Source organism: Cervus elaphus, chromosome 22 (genome assembly GCF_910594005.1).
Source record: "Cervus elaphus chromosome 22, mCerEla1.1, whole genome shotgun sequence".
NCBI lineage: Eukaryota > Metazoa > Chordata > Mammalia > Artiodactyla > Cervidae > Cervus > Cervus elaphus.
Window position 1 is genome coordinate 10,486,455 of NC_057836.1, and position 21,789 is coordinate 10,508,243.

The 21,789-nt window shown below is 57.0% G+C and overlaps 2 protein-coding genes across 2 annotated transcripts; both read right to left on the reverse strand.

Annotated features, from left to right (window-relative positions):
• Positions 1-868: 868 nt before the first annotated feature.
• LOC122680203 (pyridoxal phosphatase) lies at positions 869-6,770 on the reverse strand. The gene is made up of 2 exons (XM_043881324.1): positions 6,024-6,770; positions 869-2,188 (listed from the first exon to the last, which is right to left on the reverse strand). The coding sequence occupies exons 1-2, from the start codon at positions 6,595-6,597 to the stop codon at positions 1,872-1,874; spliced, it is 891 nt and encodes a 296-aa protein (XP_043737259.1). The 5' UTR covers positions 6,598-6,770; the 3' UTR covers positions 869-1,871.
• Positions 6,771-8,605: 1,835 nt separating this feature from the next.
• Positions 8,606-21,392, reverse strand: SH3BP1 (SH3 domain binding protein 1). Its single transcript, XM_043882127.1, has 18 exons — positions 20,981-21,392; positions 19,822-19,864; positions 19,485-19,589; positions 18,476-18,552; positions 17,919-18,030; positions 17,744-17,820; positions 17,116-17,254; positions 16,511-16,579; positions 16,282-16,372; positions 15,746-15,891; positions 14,835-14,946; positions 14,112-14,193; positions 13,945-14,025; positions 13,285-13,401; positions 12,642-12,739; positions 12,185-12,326; positions 10,896-10,990; positions 8,606-9,464 (listed from the first exon to the last, which is right to left on the reverse strand). Exons 1-18 carry the CDS (start codon positions 21,037-21,039, stop codon positions 9,052-9,054), a joined length of 2,058 nt encoding a protein of 685 aa, XP_043738062.1. The 5' UTR covers positions 21,040-21,392; the 3' UTR covers positions 8,606-9,051.
• Between the last annotated feature and the right edge of the window lie 397 nt (positions 21,393-21,789).

Consider the following 21,789-nt stretch of genomic DNA (forward strand, 5'->3'; position numbering starts at 1 on the left):
GATGCAGCCAGACTCAGTCAAGCACTTCGTCCTCCCAAGAAGAACCACACTGAAGAGAATTTTCCAGACCTTTAAGTCCCATCCCTCACTTTACAGATGAGGAAACAGGCTGAGCAGGAAGGGGGCTTGTGCAAGCTCAAATGACAAGTGCATCAGTGACAGTCAGGCCTGCCCGTCAGCCAGCTTCCAGCTGGGCACCTGCTCTGCAGGAGGCCCTGAGAAGCTCGAGGCCAGCAGGGCAGACAGTCACAGCAGCAGCCCAGGTGTGAAGGATGCCTGAAATCCTGTGGAGGGGTGTGCACTGCATTTCCCCTGAGCTCCTGGAGGAGGGCGAAGACCTGTCTCCCCCTTCAGTCTCTGCAGAGCAGGGCTGCAGCCTCCGAGTCAGCCAACACAAGTTCTGGCCCCACTCAGGTGGTCACACTTCCTAGGTGTGTGCCCTTGTGTAAGCTAACATCACCTTTTTGACCCTCGTTCCCCAAGGAGTAAAGTGGAATGAGTAATGCAAGCTTGCTGGATTTTCTGAAGGACTGAAACATATTGTTCTATAAAGACTCAGTGAGGGGGACCCTCCCTGGTGGTCCAGTGGTTAAGATTCTGTACTTCCAGTACAGGAGGCAGAGGTTCAACCTCTGGTCGGGGAACTAGATTCCATATGCCATGTGGCATGGCCAAAAAATTTTTAAAAAAATAAAAAGACTCCGTGAGGCATAAAGTGCTATTAAGCTAAGGTACCACTCTACACAGAGAACATGCTGGAACTGGGGTGGACCATTTCACAGAGGGAATGGGCCAGTTTTCCGGAGAGCAGGCTCAGGCAGGGGCTCCTCCCCCCGTCCCACCCTGGACACAGACTTGAACCCACAAAGACACTCCTACTCGCACTTTATTAAGTACGGGAGGACTAGTTACAACAGGGGTGGAGGTGGCGGGGGAAGGCTCAGCCCCCACCCCCACCATCAGTGGCACACGATAATAAATAACTGGGGTGGGCATAGGAGAGAGGCGGCACAGCAAGCCCCGATAGCACAGCAGGGGCACAAACGCCCCACTCCCAAGCTGTGGCCGCCATCAGCACTGGCCTGATACCATGATCAGGGAGGGGTGGGGCCCTCACTACAGAAGCCTCCAGAGCCACTAAGGGCCCCCTCTGTGGAGGAGAGGTGTCTTCAGCACTTGGACCCTTATTTATGAACAGAAATCTGGACCCCTGGCTGGTCCAGTCTGACCCAGATAGTCGAGAGGCTAAGGTCTCTCAGACTTCTAGATTGTTCTATCCAGGATCCAAGAGACTAATGGCTCATTACTACCTGGGGTCCTGATTGGTCTACCCAGGACCTAGGACCTGAGAGGGTCACTGTCACTTAGGCTCCCAACCGGTCCACTCAGGACCCAACAGCAATGCGTCACTATCACTTAGCCTTCTGATTGGTCCATTCAGAGTAATGATTCCTGGTTACCTAGACCTCTGATTGGCCAACAGGCACCCCAGGCCAGGACCCAGGAAGAGCTCTAGAGGCCCCAAGGCAGAACTGGGGAATTAGGTGCTCAGGGTTGGGGAGATCTTCACAAGGCAGCAGGGCCCAGATTGAAACAAGGGGAGGTCACAGGGCAGGATATAAGGCCACCTGGCTGGGTCAGGCCGGGGTGAACCACTAAGAGGAGAGGGGGCAGCTTCCGGGATAGCGAAGAGTGCCCAGCCACTGTTGGGGGCGGGTGTAGGGACCTCGACTCCTTCCCCGGGTTCCAGTCCCACCCGGGTAGAAACTGGGGTGCAGGAGCCGGTAGCCCTTAATGCAGCTCTTGGCCCATCACCTCCACCTACGGGAACAGGGTAAGGGAGGGTTGCGGCTGCACTTGCGTCAGTGGGCTCAGTCCTCCAACCCCTCCATCAAGTCCGCGATGCTCTCCACGTAGTAATGGGGCACGAGGTCGTGCTGGCCGGCCGCCAGGTAGGCCTGGGCCTCCTCCAGGCGGGAGACGCCCGTGAGTGTGAGCACGGTGGTCATGCCGCAGCGGTGGCCGAAGAGGATGTCGGTCTCCAGGCGGTCGCCCACCATCAGCGTGCGGCCAGGGTCCACGCTGAAGTGCTCTGTGATGCACTCGAACATGTAGGGGCTGGGCTTGCCCACCACCAGGGCCTGGCGGCCCGAGGCTGTCTCCACGGCGGCAGCCAAGCTCCCGGTGCCTGCAGGGACACGGACACTTGGTCAGTGCGGGCGGCAGCGGGAAGGCATCCAGGCCTGGGAACTGGAATCCTCAGAAGCAGCTTGGCGTGGGGGTTAAAGCAGGCTGAAATGAGTGAAAAGGCTGCCTGCTTCCCAGTTTTAGTGTGGGGGTTAAGGGCAGAGATTCTGCAACCAGCTGCCTGCATTCACATCCCATCTCCACTTTTCTTTGGCAAGCTATTAACCTCCCTGTGCCTCAGTTTTCCCATCTCGAATATGGAGCCACTGCACATAACCAGGCCTGGCTCAGTCAGTCCTGCCTGTGGTTCACTATTTTACCCTGGCAGTCATACATCTCTGGGCAAGCCAATCTCTCTGAGTTTTCTTGGACTCACTGGAAAGGGGGATCCAAGTGATGCCTGCCTTCAAAGAGGTGCTGTGGGCACCACAGGGGCAAGTGCTTTGGAAATGGAAAAGCACTTAACCAAGAGCAGTTGTGGTTATTGCTACAAGAATGTGTTCTGGCATCGGAAATTGGCACCAGCTCTTTTGGAACAGCAGGGCACAGAAATGTTTGCACCTCTGACCCAGTCTGCCTCCGCTGGGAGAGATCACAAGGCGAGAATTCAGACTGGAGACAAAAGCTACATGCTTGAAGATGTCCGTGGCTGCAGTAACTATAATAAGCAGAATTGTGGAACGCACCCAAGTATTGAACAATAGGAGGGCTGTTGAGAAAAGGACGGTTCTGATTCTCAGCCCAGGACCATCCTGCCCCATACAATGAGTCCACTGTGCCCGTCCCAGCGGTACATCTTTGTGCCAGAATGTTCTACCTTCACACTAATGCCCCTGAACAAATGATGATGATAATCACAATTTACTAGGCACATTCTAAAGTGCCAGGGGCGGTGCGGGAGTTCATGAACACCCATTTTACAGATGACAAAACTGATGTTCAGTGTTGTTAAAAGTAACTTGTCCAGGGTTGCACAGCTTAGTAAGTGGCAGATAAAGGATATGCATTCAGGTAAGTCTGACTCAGACACACGAGGGCCGGCCTATACTGGCTCTGGAGTGCTGAATGTTTCCTTTTCAGGAATTCTGTGAGTTGGTAGTTAAACAAAGCTACTGTTTAAAGTCAACTCATATGAACTTAAATAAAATGTTTAAAACAAAGGTAATACGTTCTCAAAACTCATCACTGCCTAATTATTTTACCATTATCTATGCTCTTGAGGTTATTTACATCCGTAATGATGGAAATATTACAGAATGGTGTGTACTTACCTTCCTTCCCAAGCCCACGATGGGAAGTGACCTCACATTGGTAGGCTGAAATCGGCCACCGGGGGGAGTACTAACACCACAGAAATTGGCAAAAGTGTAAATCAAGGCTCTTCCGGTTCTTAAAGATTTATCAGTACATCACTAGTCTGATCCCAAACATTCTGGGCCTCCTGTCTCCCTTCTCACAATGAATGACATTCAACGTGATTAAGCCAAAGGCACAGAAGGTGCACAAACAGCAAGTGTCTTCAGCCCTGCAGCCCCCAGATGAGGAGGAAGAACTTCCCTGGGATCAGGGCAGAGCTGGCCCAGAGTGACCCTGTGGGGCAGGTCTCCCTGACCTCTGACCTAGAACTTGCCCACTCGGTTTCCTAAGAACTGAGTCAGGAGGAAAAGCCATTTGCTCTTTGGTTAGAAATTCCTTCCAGAATGGGAAGGGCTCAACTGAGTCATCCCAAAGGGATTTTCTTGGCTCCAGGACCATCGCTCTGTTAGCGTCTTTCTTTCCTACCAGGTCTGAGCCTATCACTCTCAGCCCCTCGTGTCCCACCTCAGTCAGTATTACTGAGGCCCAACTATGTGCCGGGCACCAGGGATAGAGCAGTGAAGGAAACTGAGATCCGTATTCTGGGGGAGTGAGCATCCCAGCAGGAGAGTCTGAACGCAACTCCGCCCTCAGACCATCACATCCCAGTCTTCTCAACATCCTGTCATCCAAGAGTCCTGTATATTCTGCTGGTGACGTATTCCTAAGACAGCAGGCTTTTCTATTTGCCAGCTCAACTGGCTGCCACGTGGTAACAAGATAAACGCACAATTAAGCAGACCCATAGGGATGGGAGGGGGAACTGGGGTGAAATTCACATTATTTCAGATTTTATGCATACTGGGGTCTTTATTTAAAATGTTATTCCACTCACAAAGCTGCACAATTCAGTCATGCTCAAACAGGATAGCAGTGGTGTATTTCCTGAGCTCTGTCTCCCCCTCTTGGCTGTGGGAATGACCAGCACAGTTGGCAGGCACAGCCAGGTGGGTGCTGAGATTCAAGGGGCACACGTGGGCAGGGCCTGGTGTCTCCCCAGCACCTCCACACCATCCCTCCTGAGCCCTTAGGCGGACTTCTGAACCCACAGCCTTCACCTGAGCTTTGAGGCCTCTGGAGAAACTCACTTTTCACAGCACAGCCTCAGGCAGGCAGGAGCTGCTGGCAGCTGGGAGCCCTGAGCAGCGCTCTCCCCTTGGATTTATGGGGACACTAAAGTGGTCATGCAGCAAGTAGGTCTGCGGCAAAGCCAAGATAGGCCTAGAACTATTAAGTTTCCCAGCTTGGAACTGATTCTGCCATGGCCCAAGCCCTGTTCCATTCCTGAGAGCCGTGTCCTGCAAGATGCCTCCTCTAGGAAGACTTCCCAGGTCTCCTCAGCTCTAGGCCCTCCCTGCCACCCATCATAATACTCTATCTACTCCATCAATTTCACCCTGCCCTCCCAGGATCTGGAATCAGTCAAGTCAGTGGCCAGCAGGGAGAAAGTGATGGATGTCTGTCCCTCCCTCGGCCGACTGACTGGTTGTCCCTGCTGTCAGTTAGCCTTTGCTACCCTCTGCTCTTGTCTAACGTGAACCCTCCAAGATGTAGAAGCCTCTTTTGCTCCCGCCTCCTCTGCAGATGTGAAATTCCCAGATGATAGCAGCAAAGAGTGCCCTGGATGGCGGGGGTGGGGTTTAGAGGCTGGGGATAAGGTGGCCTCAAGCACCAAGTTCAGGTCCTCTTGCTTTTGGGTAGCTCACATCCCTTCTCTTAGCCTCAGTTTCTTTAACTGGGAAATGGAACAATAACTTCCATGTCCAGAGTAATTCTGAAACTAACAGACACCTAGGTGCTTCATAAAGCTCTGTAACAGGAGAGGGCTCAGACACAATTTACATCATCTGAGCACCTATTACAGAGCAAGCACTTGCCCTGATCACTCTCTCCTCAGCGAAACTAAAACTGACATGTTAGTATTCCCATTTTACTCCTAGGGAGGAGATGCTCCACGGTTATGTAATTTAACAAGATTACAGAGCCCTGAAGCTGGAACTCAGGTCAAACTCCATCCACCGCCCATTCTCTCCGCACACCTGCCTTCAATCTGCCGCCAGAAACGCCTGTTCCAACCTTCGGGGCGGGGGAGGGCAGGGGGGATGGCAGGCTTTGTCCCCAACTCTCCCACCTCACTCCGATGGCGGGTGGGGAAAATGACAGGAGTCATGGAGGCTGGTTCAGGAAGGCTAGGGTTGAGAGTAGGGGCCCAGGATTGCACCCGTGACTCCCCGAGCCACAGTGTCCTCATCTGACCAACCGGACCCCACTTCTGCCCATCACAGCGTGGCAGCTGCAAGAAAGCTGCAAGAAATACCAGATGCGGCCATGAAGACATGCAGGGCTGTTGCTGGGTGGGGACCGCCCGCACATCCCTCCAGGCCCCCTCCTATCGCCTGGAGACGCCCCTTCCCCAGCCCTCACCCCCAGGCATGGAGCTGAAAGCGCGGGCCGCCCCCCAGCTGTTTCCCCGCGCTCACCGGGGGTCCGGCTGCCGTCGCTGAGCGGGTGCCACGGGTCGCGGTCGGTGGCCACCAGCAGGCAGTCGGGGTCGCGCAAGTGCGCGCAGGCCTCGCTCAGCTTGGCGAAGGAGAAGTGCTCGTCGTAGCCCACAAGCACGGCGCGCACGCGCGGGGCCGCGCCCGGGTCCTCGCTGGGGTCCCCCGCCAGGCGCAGCCCGGCGGCGCGCAACTCGGCCCGCAGCCCTTCACCGCCCAGCACGAACACCGCGCCCTGAGTGTCCGGGGGTCCGAGAAGGCGCTGGCGCAGCAAGCGCGCGGCGCACAGCGCGGAGCTGAAGAGCTGCTCGGAGCGCAGCCCCCCGAAGCCGAGACGTGCGAAGCGGAGGGCCAGCTCTGGCCGCGCGCGCCGGCTGTTGTTGCTTACGAAGAGCGTCGCCTTGCCAGCCTGAGCCAGTCTCTCCAGCAGCTCGGGGGCGCCCGGCACTGCTCGCTCGCCGTTCCACAGCACCCCGTCGCAGTCGAACAGTACCCCCTGCGCCCGGCCCACCACGTCGCGCAGGGCCGCGCCGCGCAGGCTTTCGCAGCGCGCCATGCAGCAGCCTGGCTGCCCGCACACCGGAGCCGCGCCGCTCTCTTCCCGCGGGCACAGCGCGCTCGCCCGCAGAAGGCCTGTCGCGGGCACCCGCCAATCGGCGCGCCGGAAGGGTCAGGGGGCGGGGCCACGGCCTGATCTGCAGCCAATGGGAGGGAGAGTCTCGGAGAGGAGCGGCGAGGGTGCTGCGAGCTACAAGAGCCTGGAGAAAAGGGAGTAATCTCGAGCTCCACCGAGGGAAGGGGGACCAATGAAGACCTAGCCTGGTCCTTCGTCCCGCCTCTTAGCCCCTCTGGACCAATAGCCGCAGAGCTTCAGCCCTGACTCGCCGCCTGCCGGGAAAGGGACTGACCTTTTTGACCAATAAGGAGTTACGAATAGAAAAATAAGGCCCGCTCCTCGTTCCCCAGCCAATCACAAGCTTAAGACAGATGGTTGCTAGGAGGAAAACAAATGCTAAAGGAGATGTTATCTTTGGGTCAAATCTCACTGCCTTCTGAACCCTAGACCCTAGACTCTCCAGTTCCGAGCGGAGTCCTGGGAAGTCCTGGGATGCAGAGTGTGGTTTTGATTGGGGAGAGAGGCACATGGTGTCCCCTCAGACGCTGGAGCCCTTGGCCTAGACCAGTGGTTTCCCACACTGTCTGCGCATAGAGTTCCCAAGGAAACGGATTTTTTTTATTATTATTATATAATTTACACACAGTAAGATGTGTGGATCTTAAGTGTATAGTTCGATGACTTTTGATAAACGTTTTTTAAAACGTATGATAGGACCCCAGAAATTCTGATTTTAATTCCTTTGGGTGAGCCCTGGCTTTTTTTTTATTTGTGTTTTAATCACCCAGGGATTCTACTGTGAGGCCAGAATGGAGAGGCACTGGGCTAGAGGCAGCTTGGTCCCTACTTGATGAGGAATGTGTCACAATTCTAAGGCTGTCTGCCAACCTCTGAGAAGACTCTGAAGACTGGTCTGACCCCCAGGAGCAACTGGAGCTTCAAAGACCCAAGAAAAGGCACACCATCAGCCTCCGGGGCTGGCTTATATTTTCTGTTTCTCATTGCCCTGGGCTTTTGCTCCTGACCTTTTGCATAGGTGGTCTCCTTCACTTAAAACGTTCTTCCTTCTTCCTCTACCTGGCCAGCTCCTGAAAGACTTGGCACCCTCCAAGAAGCCATCCTGACATCTACCCTACACACACACACACACACACACACACACACACGCACACACACAACCAGTGTGGGTTAAATGGCTTGCTCCTAAGTGGGCTCTCATGGGCTCCTGGTGCCATGACACTTGATTTTTTTTTTTTTTTTGCCCTGCCACACAGCTTGCAGGATCTTAGTTCCCCGACCAGGGATGGAAACTGCACCCTTGGTAGTGAGGTTGGAGTCCTGACCACTGGACCAGGAAACGGCCATGACACATGATTCTAATTGTCAATTCTGCCCGTTCCCAGGAGCTCCCTGGGCATAGGGCTGAGTTGGGACCTAGCCCAGAGTCTGGCACAGAGCATGGTCAGGGAATGTTTGAAGACAGGTTCATCCTTGCTCCCCGGGGAGCCTTCCCTGGGAACAGAGACCACCACAGGTGCGGGAAAACAGTGACGGCAGCCATGACTTACAGGGCACTTCTGTGTGCAAAGGCAGTGCTTTGGTCTTTACAAGTGTCTCATTTAATCCTCACAACAACATTTCTGTGGTGGAAGTTGTTAAAGTGATTTCACATATGAAGAAAAGGAAACTCCAATTGCTCAGGATATGAGGGACAGGCTCTGGAATCAAGCAGACCTGGGCCAGGTCTATGCCTCACTTGCCATGTAACCTTGGTCACTTTCTGAGTTTCAGTCTCCTCACCTGTAAGAGGTAATGGAATTTACTTCCCCGAAAGAGGATTAGATGGAACTCATGCATAGAAAAGAACAATGTGTAGCAAAGAGTAAGCGCTAAAAATGTTGGCTGTTACTATTTCAGACAAGAAAAAAGAAAGGAGGCAAAGAATAAGTAATTTTTTCCCCTTTTATCAAAGTGGCTTCTTTATTTCAAGGACAGAAAATAAAACTATCATTTGGGTAGCTGCTCCAGTTTTGTCCAAAATAATTTATTTGCCAGCCTTACAAAAAAAACCAATATGTTGGCAAGAGAAAAAAAAAATGTCCTGTGGGAGCAGGCAAGCCTCTGCTTCCTTCCGGCGGCTCCCCTGGGACCCTGCCAGAAAGCAGGGAGGTGGCTGAGGGGCCCTTGAGGCCCAGGGTGATCCAAGAGGAAAAGGTCTGGAAGCGGAGGACTGTCCTGAGTCCTTCTTGCCGTGGGGGCCGACCCAGCGGGCACCAAGGCACTTTAGGCAAAGGCTGGAGGCCCCCGCCCCCTTGGGAGGGGTGAGGGCTGTGTCCTGGGAGGATGAGGTGGGAGGAAAGGGATGCTGAGGGGTGTCGTGGGGGAGCTGTGGGCTCAGTTGGTCTCTGAGGCGAGGCTCCTGGGCCGGGCCTGAGGGGGGATGACTGGGGCAGTGGGGGCCCTGCCTGCAGCCTCAGGGGCCTCTCCCTCCTCAGTGGCCACCCCCAGGTCCACATGTACAGGTGAGCTCAGGCTGACTGGGCTGAGAGAGGCCGGACCTGGGGAGGCCGGGCTGGGGGAAGCTGGTGAGCGCCGGCTCTGACGCTGGGCAGGCTGGGGGGCAGTGGGAGGCAACGGGGGTGGCACCGTGGGAGCCCGGAGGCTGCTGCCAACCAGACGGCGGGGCAGAGCCCGAGGGGTCACAGGGCTGCCAGAGCCAGGGGGCAGGGGTGGTGCTGGAGGGGAGCTGCGGGTGCTGGAGACCTGGGGGGGCGGCATGGTGGGCCTGGCGGGTGCTGGGCGCTTGGCTGTGGAGGAAGGAAAGGGGTGGTTAGGCATCTATACTGCCTGGGGCAAACCCCCAAGCTTGATGCCACTGCAAGAATTTTTATCTGCTGTCCCTTCTGCCGGGAACAGGGTCCACACTGGCTGCTCATCATTCAGGCCTCTGTCCACATCTGTCCTCAGCTTGAGGGCCCCTCCCCAACCTGGCCCCAGTTACTGTCATGACTTCCAGTCATATTTTCTTCATGGGGGACTTCATGTCCTCTGAAATGATCTTGTCAGTTTTAATTTTGCTCCCTTCCTTCTTGCCTCCCTGACTAGAACGCAAACTAAGTGAGGCCATCTTCTGTCCATCTGGCTGGCACAGCGCATGGATGGCACAGAGTAGGTGTTCGGTACATATTTGTTGAATAAAGAAATGCCACCTGTTCCACTGGCCAGCTGGGTCCTCCTCACCCCCTGCTCAGAAGCAGGGCTTCTGAGTCCCGCTCAGAAGTGGGGGTAGGGCTGCCCCACCTCAGAGTTGTCTGCATGGTCCAACCTCGCAAGGCAGCCAAGGGGCTGGATGGGGCCAGGACAGCTAGGCTCTGCTCCAAGCTCTGCGTCTACCCACTGGGGGACTTGCCCCCTGAAGCCTCAGTTTCTTCATCGCTGAGATGGGGTGACAGCTTTCACTTCCCAGGGCTGCTGTGAGGATGAGCCCAGGTGATGCTATGACAGTCCTTTATCTTGTCCTCTAGTGAACTAACATCCCATCTGTCCCCACCCCTTCCAGGAAAAGTGGCTAGAAGCCCCCTCCTGTAAGAAGGTCCCTGTGTGACCTGCTAGCTCCGGCCGGTCCAGAGCTTCCTGCTCCATCCACTGCCATCCGGGTAGAAAACTCTAGCGCCTCCTGGGCCGGACCTTTCAAGTGTCCTAGTCACCCTGGCATATTCTCCACTTGAACCCCTGACCTTCTCACCTGCCTGGCTTTAGGCCACTTCAACATGTAATTGCACCAAAGAGGCACAGAAGGAGACCACCTAACCACCACCACTGCCACTCCTTCATCCACTGTGCTTTGAAGACCCCACTTTCCTCTGCACTCCGTGATCCCAGGGCTTCTTGAGGGACTGGACTCCACTGCCCTCAACACTCACAGTCACTACTTATGGAGCATTTACTGGGTGCTGAGTATGGGCCAGGCAGCCCCATTTAATTCTCTAAATGGTTTCAAGGTAGGTGAGGTTATTGTCCCATTACACAGAGGAAGAAGCTGAGGCACAAACAGGTGGAGTCACCTGTTCAAGATCACAGAGCTGGAATCTGATCTCAGAGTGTCAGGCAGCAAACCCAGGCCCTTAGCCCCCTGGATTCCATGCCTCCCCTGGCTGTCTGAAAACTGGGACAGTATGAGATTGTTGATTCCTCTCACTGCCCACCCTCTGCCCCTTCTCCTCCCATGGCCAACTCACTCCTCCGAGCCATCTCCTCTGCTGGGGTGGCCGCCTCTGGGGGGCTCCGACTGACCTTGGGGGAGGTTGGTCTGTGGGGTGCCTCGGACTCTGCCCTGCAAGGGAAGGAGAGGGTCAGGGTCAGCCATGGCATCTCCCAGAGGTCTCCAGGCATCCGGGGGTGTCTCTCAGCTAACAGGCTGAGTCTGGGTCCTCCTGGAGCTGTTCCCCACCACCCTGGGCCGGGCCTGGGGTCTGACAAGATCCTCTAGCATTGGCCAGAGTCTGCATCCACTGAGCCCCGGCTGCTGTGTGCTACTGTGACAGTGTCCACGGTCCCCCATGTGGCCAGGATGGGGGCAGAAAGCCTCAGCTCTCAGCCTCCATGCGACCTGCTTTTAAAAGTAATTAACTTGGCCAGGTTGGATCTCAGTTGTGGCACTCAGGACCTTTCATTGTGGTGCACGCACTCTTGAGTTGTGGCTCACAGGCTCAGTCAACTCTGGGGCATGTGGGATCTTAGTTCCCCAACCAGGGATTGAACCCATGCGCCCTGCATTGCAAGGTGGATTCTTAACTACTGGACTACTAGGGAAGTCCCAGCCTCCATGTGATCTTCATGGGATGTTTCGACGACTAGAAGCCACAGAGCGGATGAGAAGCAGAGGAAGCCATGGCTCATTCCTGGCTCTGCTTTATTGGCTACTCCTTGGGGAGGCCCTTCCTGACCGCTGCTTTCTTGATCCCTGTTCCCTACTTGACCACCCGGCCCTGTTCTACTGTTCTTCGTAGCACGCATAACGGGCTGACATTATATTGGTGTTCTGGTTGATTCTGTCTCCCACCCCTTGGAATGCAATCCCTAAGGGCAGCACGTGTCTGCCTTCTTCATCTAAGGAAATTCACATTCTGGGCCCCAGCAGTCTGTGATAACTGAACAATACCCACTGGGTAAGGAGGCAGTATGCCACCACGCAGCCCTTCTTCCAGTTTAAAGGATCAAAGAGAAGACTGGAAAGTATGGTATTTACAAATTCCAAAAGGCTCAGTTCTCTAAATCTCCAGGACCTGAAACAGTGCCTGGCACAGAGTAGGTATTCGGTAAAGAGCTATATAAGACAGCAGGGAACACATCAGAGGCTGAGAAGAATATGCCTGAGTCCTACCCACTCCAAACTGGGAAACCTGGTATTTGGGAGGAAAATATAATAATTCTATTTCCTAAAATGCTCTTGGATGCCCTGAGAGATAGTGCCTCTGGCTGGGCATCTTCGGGCCAGGACAGGGCCCTTGTACCCGTCAGTCCTTACCTTTCCTTGGTAGCCATTGAGGCTGGGACAGCGGCCGGGGTGGGTGTGGGAATCGATGGAAGCTCCTCAGAAGCCGGCATGTCGCTGACCTTGTCCTGGGGGGCAGGCGCTGAGAACAGGCCCGACACATTGAAGTTGATATCTGCAGACAGAGCGGGGGCAGGTCTGAACTTTCAGAGCTTCCACCGGCCTCTCCACCCCGGCAGGCATCAGGACTACTTTCCCTTTCTCCTGATGTTATCTAGACTGTGTTTCACCTTTCTACGCCCAGGTGGGCCTCACAGCAATCCCACAAAGCACGCACAAGCATCCCCATTTTACAGATAAGAAACTGAGGCTCGGGGGGAGAAGCCATTTCCTCCAGGCCTCCTGGTGAGTTTGCAGGGCTGCCAGGGACTGAAACGGAGTCTGGAGGGCGCCAAGTTGGGTGGATCGTTCACAAAGACAGGAGTTTTACCTCCAGGAAAGAGGGTGTCAGTGTTCTGTATCAGAGCCTCGACCACGCCTACCACCTGGATGGATGAGACCGAGGCCGCATCCAGCTGGGCCAGGTCCCTGGGACAAAAAGAGAGCCAAAGTGAGTCATCATTTAGCAAAGTCTAGTGACCCCAACTCTCTGGGCCTGTGCTGGGTGCTGGGGACACAAGGATCAATCCTTTCGCCATCCGTGGCCGGGTGAATTACAACCCCTCACATATCACACTTTACAGTTTATAATACATTTCTCTATTTATTATCTCATCAAATTCCCAAAGAAAAAATTCTCAATGTTTGTCTAGTTTCTCTCCAACTTACAAATAAAGAAATGAAGGTCCAGAGTGACTTTATAAGGTTCATCCCTGGAAGGTTGAAGGGGTGAGGCTAGAACCAGATCTCTGGCTCCTGCAACAGGCCACCAAGCACCCCATTAAAGCCATTACCCAGAATGTCTATCTCTGAAGCCCTGTGGGGTCCATGATCCTATGATCTTCACAGCAGACTTGACAATAGAAGTTGCTCAACCCACTCCAAGGATGGAGAAACTGGGGCCCAGGGGGAAAATAAGCACATGTTGAAACGGGGGCAAGACTGCCACCTTCCCCCAATCCACAGCCCCTCACCCTTCTTTCTCAGGGGGCCACAGCAGGTTGGGCCCCAGGACAATGGCGATGTTGCTGGGTGTCATCTTGTTCACCTCCTGCTCCTCGGCCAGCTGCGCTAGGAACTTCATCAGATACCTGGGGGGTGGGAAGGAGGCTTGGACCAGTGGCCGGATATCTTAGGCCATGAATACCCATGGATGCCCCCAAGACTTGAGACCTTTTCAGCCCAGGATTTCCAAAGAGCAGCAAAGACACCACATGGGACATTTAAACATTTTTTTACTAGTTACACCAGCCGACCTACTGAACACCACCTCCATTGCGGACACTAGGTTGCAAACCCCCCAGCTGCCCTACAGAGCTGGGACTGTTATGTTCCATGTCTTCCACGTGAGGGCGCCAAGGCACAGAGAGTTAAATTGCTAGGCCAGGACCACAGGGTGGCAGAACGATCTAAAGCCATGGGGTGGGGTGGCTTCAGGGTTCAAGCTATATGTTCAGTTCAACGTTTAGTATTAAAAACACATGGTTAATACATCAAAGCTGTATTTTCAGAAATATTGCCTAGTACAAGGGGGGAGGACTCCAGCCCAGAGCCCTGAAGGGCCAGCTGGGCTTTGGCTGGGGAGGCCAGGAGGAGGAGGGTGGTAGGGGTGGTGGGGTGGGGGGTGGGACTACCTGAGGTTGCTGAGGTTCTCGTGGGGCAGACGGCTGCACACCTCCTGGAGGGCCTCCAGTCGGGCTCCTGGCTCCTTCAGGCTGGGGAGGAGGAAAGACCGGGTGAGCCTGTCCTGAACAGCCTATCTGCAGCCTAGTCCTCCCCAGCACACGCCCCTTATCCTCACCTGGCTGCCCTCATCCAATCGTCATAGAGGTCAAAGGTCATCAGGGGCTCTGGCAGCTCCCGCAGGTAGGACTTAAGGGCACCTGGAGTGGTGGCAGGGACTCAGACTCAGCCCCCAAAGCCCCCACCTTTACCCCCAGTGCCTGGCTCTCTCCATGTTAGGAACCTGTAGCTCTTGTTCATACTAACATGTCTAGGTCTAACCCTGATGCTGAAGCTGAAACTCCAATACTTTGGCCACCTGATGTGGAGAACTGACTCATTTGAAAAGACCCTGATGCTGGGAAAGATTGAAGGCAGGAGGAGAAGGGGACGACAGAGGATGAGATGGCTGGATGGCATCACCGACTCAATAGACATGAGTTTGAGTAAACTCCGGGAGTTGGCAATGGATAGGGAGGCCTGGCGTGCTGCAGTCCATGGGGTCGCAAAGAGTCAGACATGACTGAGCGACTGAACTGAACTGAACTGAACTGAATCATTTCTTTGGGTCACAAGCGCTCTTGAGAAAATGATGAAGCTTAGTGATCTTGTCCCCAGAAAAACATACACATGTTTCAGGGGGCTGACGATGGACCCCATGTTAAGGATCCCTATGCCTGCTCAGGTGTCTTCTTGGCAGAGGATCAGGCCTTAAGCTAAACTATCAGGGGACCATCTCAGGCACCTTCAGGGGAGGGCCCTGGGGAAAGGCCCTCCACCCAGGGCTCCTCGGTGCAGGTACCTGCCACAGCGTGGGGGTCAGAGCAGAACTCCTGCAGGCTGCGGGGGTCCGAGGCCATGGTCTGCTTGAGGCGCTTTAGCACCGACGCTCCGGCGGCCAGACGGAAGAGGCCCTGGGGGGCAAGAGGGGGCAAGTGGGGGTCACGGAGGGGTTGGGGTGGGGGCAGGAACCCCTGTCTGGGAGGCCCTGGCCCACTCACGGCCCAGGGAAAGGCCTCGGGGGCCCCCTGGGCTGGTGGGCAGAGCGAACACCACCGTGTCCGTGGCTCCTCTCGACTCTCAAGGTCTAGGATTCTGAACAAAACGAGAAGCCTGGGAGGAGCTGGGAAGTGATGAGGAGACTGAAGTCTAGACAGAAGTAGAGGGACAAGAGGCTCCGCAGGACTGTCCTGAAGCCTAGGTCTGTCTTTGAAGTGTGATCCACCTCCTAAAGGTCTGTCCTCAGGAAAGCAGCCGATGTGCTAGCAGGACCGAGATGCATAGGACGGATAAAGGCAGCATGGGGCTGTGACTCATGTGGCTTCCCCGCTTCTCCACCAACCTTCTCACCTGCCACTGGGCACGCCTACCCACTGGCCTCTGTCTACCTCTTGCAAAATGGAGCCAATTTTGCAAGAGGTAGGGCTTGCAGAAATGGAGGGCTCCCTGCAAGGTTTACTGGGGTAATGCAACGGAGCAAGGAGTGCACAGGGTTGACAGCACAGGGCCCGGTCCATGTGAGCATCACTAAGGGGGAGGTGGCATCAGTTCAACTGAAGGAGGCCATGCCTTTTCTTGGCAGCTGGGCGCTAACGGTGGGATTACACCCCAGCACAGGCATGGGTGGGAGGTGTGGGCCCAGGCAACGTGTGGGAGGGGTGGGATGGGATGAGGGGTCCGTGCTCCTTCCCCACCTGCCCCAGCGAGCCCCACCTCTTCCTTCATGCCCTCAGAGAGCAGCATCATGACGCAGGCCTCGATGGGCAGGGCGATGTCCCGGCCCAGCTCTCGGAGGTGGGCTCCCAGAGGCACCCCATACACCCTGGAGAAGGGGGCGGCCGTCATCGAGGGGGAGGGGTCTGCAGGGACGAGATAGATCAGCGGCCCAGGGTCCTCCCACCCCTGAGCAGCCAGGTCAGGGGGCTTCCACCTCCCTCCTGACCACCCACAGGATACATCCTGAAACCATCCCACACATCTCTCCAATCTGCCCACCTCCACTGCCTCCACCCCAGCCCAGGCCTCCGTCACTTCCCTTCTGCCTACAGGTCTCCATCCTGCCCCTTCATTCTATCCTGCATGCAGCCGCCAGAGCAATCTCTCCATCATAACTCTCACTGAGCCCTCCCCTGGACAGAACTCATCCTAGGCTCCCCAGTGCCTTTCGGGATGGAGTGCAAGCTTCTTAACAGGCCCTGAGCAGGGTGGGGGACAGGGGTGGGGGTCAGGGGTGGGGGTCAGGTCCCCACCTGTTTGGCTGTGGTTCTCCTTCAGCTCAGCCAGGGCCGTGTCCAGTGAGCTCAGAGACTTGCGATGGTAATCTGCCTGAATCTCCATGAGCTGTGGGGACAAGGGGGAACTGAGGGAAGCTCAGTCTCCCCCAGGGGCCACAAATGCAGACCTTTCCCTCCCACCACGTCGTGGGAGATCTCAGTGGCCCCTGAGCTCCGGGTGGCTGGAGCCTGGTCTTGGACTCACGTGGATGAAGTAGTTGGCATAGGTGTCCTCCTTAGTGGCAAAGTGGTACAGGTCGGCCAAGTACTCGTCCTTGGGGACAAAGAGAGCAGGGCTTGTACCAGGGAGGCTGGGGCCTGCTGGGGAAGCTTGGTGCGGGTAGAGGTTTGCCCAAGTTGTACGGGAAGGTCGGAGTCCACTCTGCTCTCGCTCTGCCAAGGTTTGCTATTGGGCCAGCCCACGGGAACCCCTCCGAACCCTTGAGGGGCTCTTCTGTTCCTCTTCTGTGTCCACATATCCTCAACCCAGTGCTCTGTATCACTCACCACTCTTTCATTCACTCACCCCTCATTCATTCACTTAGCCAACACGCCAAGATTCTCCCCTCGTGCCCTCCTCCCCGCCCCCTCCTGCCCAGGTGTTACAGGCATGATACGGACAGAAGCAGCTACCAGGTCACGGCTGAGTACACAGACCCCGGAGCCTGGCAGCCCAGATCCAAATCCTGGCTCGGCTGCTTCCTAGCCACGTGGCCTGGGGCAAGTCGCGTCACCTCTCGTCACCTGTGAAGTGGGGACGGCACCCACCCCCGCCACCCGCACATCCAGGAAGCCGCCACTGCCCCTCACCTTGCACTGCTCCACCTTCCTCTTCAGCTCCTCCTCCTCCTCCTTCAGCGTCTCCACCTTGTTGGCTGTGGTGGTGTGGCTGCCCGGGCCGCTGCCCAGGCCCTGACCGCTGCCAGAGTTCTTAGCCGCCTGACTGAGCCTGAGGAGCATCCCAAGGTGGGATGGTCACTGTCCCCATGACCTGTCCAGGGCCAAGTGCCCCCCCATCGGCCCGACCCCACAGGATTCTGGGGGTTGATAGACATAAATCCCAGGGCGGCACAGGTCTGGGGTCTCGGCTTGGCGCGGGCACAGCTTTGGGGCGCCCCCCTGGTGGTGGGCTCGGTGATCCTAGCCACACACCTCCAGAGTGGAGGGTGGAGGCCCTCCAGGGTTCTTGGAGGGTTGTTGATGGCTGTCCCAGGTTTTGGGGTTACCTCCAGCTGGCACAAGCACGTGCACAGAGGCCCCCTCGCATGCACCATCACCATATGTCTTCCTAAGCCCCAGGTGTGTGCACAAGGACACACACTGTACCCCTAAGCACCCTGCAGTATCCTCCTAGTGGGGGAGGGGTCTTGAACCTCTGTGGCCACATCTGTAGGCTGACCTAGGCGTGAACCACCCCCCTTGAGACTGTGGCTCCCACCTGCTCTTGAGCGTGTTCCAGTCGGACACCAGCTTCTGCAGGCTTTTCTTGTGCTTGAGGATGGCTGGCAGCTCCTCCTGTGGGCAGGTGTGGGTAGGAGGTGGGGGTGGGGGTTCAGCAGGCTGAAGAGGTGGGGGCTGGGGGAGCTGGGGGCAGAAGGTGGGGAGGGGGTCACCTCGCTCAGCCGGCTGAGCGGCTGCAGTACGTCCCTCTCCAGGGTCATCTCAAACTCGGCCAGGATGCGGGCCAGCTGGTTCTGAATGACACAGCTCATCTCCAAGGCCTTCCTGTGGATACAGAACCCAGTGGGCCCAGGCTCCCACAGCTCCTCACCCCCTCTCTGGAGAGACTGAGGGCCTCCTCCCTCCCTATCACCTCCTGTCTCTTCTTTTTTTCAAAATTCTTTTGACCATGTGCATGGCATGTGGGATCTTAGTTCTCAGACCAGGGATCGAACCTGCAGCTCCTGCATGGGCGGTGTGGAGTCTTAACCACTGGACTATCAGGGAAGTCCCGACCTCCTGTCTGTTCTGTCTCTCCTTCATCTTCACCGAACCCAATGCCCTCCCAGACCTGGCTACCCTCACTGCCCTGGACACTTCCCAGCCCAGGACCGCTCCCCAGCCTGGTCATCCATCCACGGCGGGTGCCCTCTCTGACCGGGACCTTCTCTCAGCCCAGATCCCTCCTCGGCATCTCCAGCTGAGGGCTGAGGGCCCTGTGCGTGCTCACCCCATGCTGGAATCGGGGTCCAACTCCTTGAAGCTCTCGGCCATCGTGGTGGACAGAGCCATGAGGGGAAGCTTCTTCTGCAGGGCGGGGCAGGGATGGCTGTGAGCACGAGTGCACATGCTTGCTGGCTGCCCCCTCCCAGAAGCCACTTGAATGGGCAGGAAGGAAAGCCCGAGTCCTGTCACTGGATGGAACACTGAAGACAGGGCACATGGAGCTCACCTGAGGTCCACGCACAGTTAAAGGGAGAGTGGGGAGCCAGGAACACAGCCTCGGAGTGGACCCTTACCCCTGCCGCAGGGCCTCTGTTGCTGACCTAGCTTCTGAGGAATTCAAAACTCTCCATGGCTCCCTATTGCTCTGGCCATACTGAATGGTTGTCTGATTATAAAACATGCCTCCCACGTCCCTAGCTAGTGTTGTGGGGAGCACCACCAGTTTAGGTCAGGGAGACCAGAGTTCAAATCTCGGTTTCGCCACGTACTAGCTGTGTGACCTTAAACGAGTCACTCTACCTCTCCATCTCCATTTCCTCCTGCAGACAGTGCTAATAAAGGCAGCTTCCTCCCATGGCTGTTGTCGGCATTCAGTGAGGCAAGGCATGGACATATCTTAGCAACTGACTAGCCATAATCAGTCCATAAATACTGGCTGCTGATTAATACTAGTGAGTAACACAAAATCCAGTTCAAATGCCGCTTCCTTCAGGAAGCCCTCACAGGCTGCCCAGTGGAAAGCACCTGCTCGGTGCTGACGGGACAGAGAAGTTCAGGTGGTCAGGGGCCTGGCTTTGGTGCAGAGGATTGGCGCTGAGGAGGCGGGGTCAAGAAGGGGAGGGGAAGAAATAGGACCTCATGAGTGAGGGGCCGGAAGGGGCTTGGGACAGAGCAACCTCCACCCGCTTGGTGCCAGAGACTCAGACTAGCAGGGAGAACCCAGCCCCGACCTCACTGTCCCACTGGACCGAGATATCCTGCCCAGGCCCTTCCTCGCTGGGACCCCCACTTACCACCCGCTTGTCCATTTCCGCCCCGCTCTGGCCCTGCAGACAGGCCTGCAGCCGTTTGTGGACATTGTGGGCTGCTCGCTTAGCTGGCTCCAGCCGCTGCTCCACCTGGGAGGAGGTCCGGGGGTTACAGATCATGGGGGGCTGTCATCCCCCATGCCCCACTGCCTTCTTCTCCCCCAGAGCAGAAACTATCTTTCTCTCGCTCCTCTTGGGGACCCCATGGCCAACAGCGTGGGAATGACTCAACTCGGCGCCCCCACTGGCATCCCCGCCTGGGGCCTCTGAAGACAGCCTGTATGGACCTGCCCTGCCACCCGCTGCCGGCCCAGGCACGTACCTGCTGCAGGTCCTCACCCAGGAACTCTGCAGTCTCCGGGGTGCTGTGGTGGGGAGAGAGCTTCTGCTGAGTGGGCCCAAGTTAGGAAACCCCCTGCCTCCTCCTGCCCCCCTCCCCAATCAGGGCACCTAAACCCCAGTTCCTCCCAGTGCCCCTCCCAGTCAGGCCACCCTGGGTGGCCCGCCTGCTCAATCCCAGTCGGAACACATTCCGTGGGGGCGGGAATGGGATACTGGGCTTTTTCCTCCTCCACCCAGGGCTGTGTCCTGAGACAGGGCAGACGAAACTGAAGTGGGGACTGGAGGAGTCTCTCTCTTCTGCTGACCCGGAGAGAGGAGGGTTGGGCCGGCCCCAAGAACGGGAAGTGTGCAAGCTCAGACTCCCGAGCTGCTGGTCACACAGGACTCTGGAGGTCACACAGGACTCTGGACTGTGGTGGCCGGCAGGGGCCCAGGACATGTGCGCACACTGCGGCTCAGAGAAAGGTGGCCTAGCTGCCCACGCTTGCACAGGCATCTGTGCGGGTCTGTGGATACCCGGTCCCCTCCCCTGGGGGGACCCCTGCCCAGCGCAGGGGTAAGAGGAGAGAAGGCAGGCTCTGGGAGCTCCCTATATTTCCGGCCTCCACCCCACCAGCCCAGAGGTTTGTGGACTTGGGGATGTTTCCACCTGAGGCTATGAAAAGCAGAAGCAAGACAGAGAAACAGGAGGCCTCCAGGCTGGCGGTGGCAGGAAGAGGCGCAGGGCAGGACAGGGGCAAGCCCCTCCTTCCATTGCTGCCTGGACCCTGTGTCTTCTGCTTCACCCAGGTCTGGGTCCCTGAGCAACCCTCACCTCCCCCGGGCAACCAGAGATGGTTAACATCCCCATTGTACAGAGGGGACAAGTGAGGTCGAGGAAGACCATCCACTTGGGGGCTCCTAGAGACAGAGAAGACCCAACATCCTTGATCCTCCTCCACCCACCCTCCAATGAGAGCTGGGGGTTCCCCTGCCCCAAAGGCCAGGGCCCGCTCCTCCTGCTTTGGAGGTGGGGGTGGCTTTCGGAGGAAGGAGGAGAGGTGGCCAGTCCAGCTGGTGGTGGCTGTCCAGCTCTCCTCGGCCTCCCCGGAGTCCTGCCGGGGTGAGGATGGGGCTGGGAGGAAGGAGTTGACACTCACCGTCCCAGGCTGCCCGTGTGGGCCAGTTGCCGCATGCGATGCAGCTGCCTCTTCATCATCTTGGGGGTGGGCTGGAGGCCGCGGGGTCACGGTGGGGGTCGAGGGCCCGGCAGCCCCCGGCCCAGCCTGCCTCGGCCCGCGGCGCCTCTCTCGCCCCGGATGGGTGGGCGGCGCTCCTCGCTTCCTGGGCCAGCCGCGCTCTAGCTGCGGCTCGCTCTCTCCTCCCCCGCTGGCGACTCCGCCCCCGGCCCCCAGGTCACTCCTCTCTCCCAAGTTTGTTTTCTCGCACTTTTCGCGTCTTCCGGGCCCCTCCAGACCACCCCCTCGCCAGTCCCGGCGAGTGTGGGTCTGCCGGCCGTCCGGCGATCCACAGGTTGTGTACGCGGCCCCTCCTCCCCGCTCCGCCCCGCCCAGCCCCGGTGGCGGGAAGCAGGTAAGCCTGTTCCTGCCACCGCGCCTGCTCGGCTTGGCTTCCTGGGTTCCTGCCCCACCCACTGGCCTGCGGGCCAAGGTATAAATAACCTCGGCACCCTCTTAAAAGAGACACAGGGTTCCATGCTTAGCAGTCAGAGGCCAAGAACAGGTCCATCCGGGCTTCCCAAAAGGATGCTGTCCTACCACTCATTTCCCAAAGGACCCCCTGGCCACCTGGAGCCAAAGGTCAGCCTCCTCTCCCCTGCTGGAAGATGATTGGACGCTTTGGCATCCTGGGGCCACCTGGCCGCGGTGTGCCTTCGGACCAGTCCATGGAACTCTGGCCTCACTGCCTCTAATGGCCTGTGGGTCAGCTGTCCTGACCCTGCCCACCT

Bases quoted from the DNA above. Each gene is read 5' to 3' on its own strand.
- LOC122680203 (XM_043881324.1), bottom strand. From the start codon at position 6,597: ATGGCGCGCTGCGAAAGCCTGCGCGGCGCGGCCCTGCGCGACGTGGTG. The intron at 2,189-6,023 runs GTGAGCGCGGGG...GTGTCCCTGCAG, and splicing joins CGACGGCAGCCGGACCCCCG to GCACCGGGAGCTTGGCTGCC.
- SH3BP1 (XM_043882127.1), bottom strand. From the start codon at position 21,039: ATGATGAAGAGGCAGCTGCATCGCATGCGGCAACTGGCCCACACGGGC. The intron at 19,590-19,821 runs GTACGTGCCTGG...ACCTCCTCCCAG, and splicing joins TGGGTGAGGACCTGCAGCAG to GTGGAGCAGCGGCTGGAGCC. The intron at 13,402-13,944 runs GTAGTCCCACCC...CCCACCCCCCAG, and splicing joins GAGAACCTCAGCAACCTCAG to GTATCTGATGAAGTTCCTAG.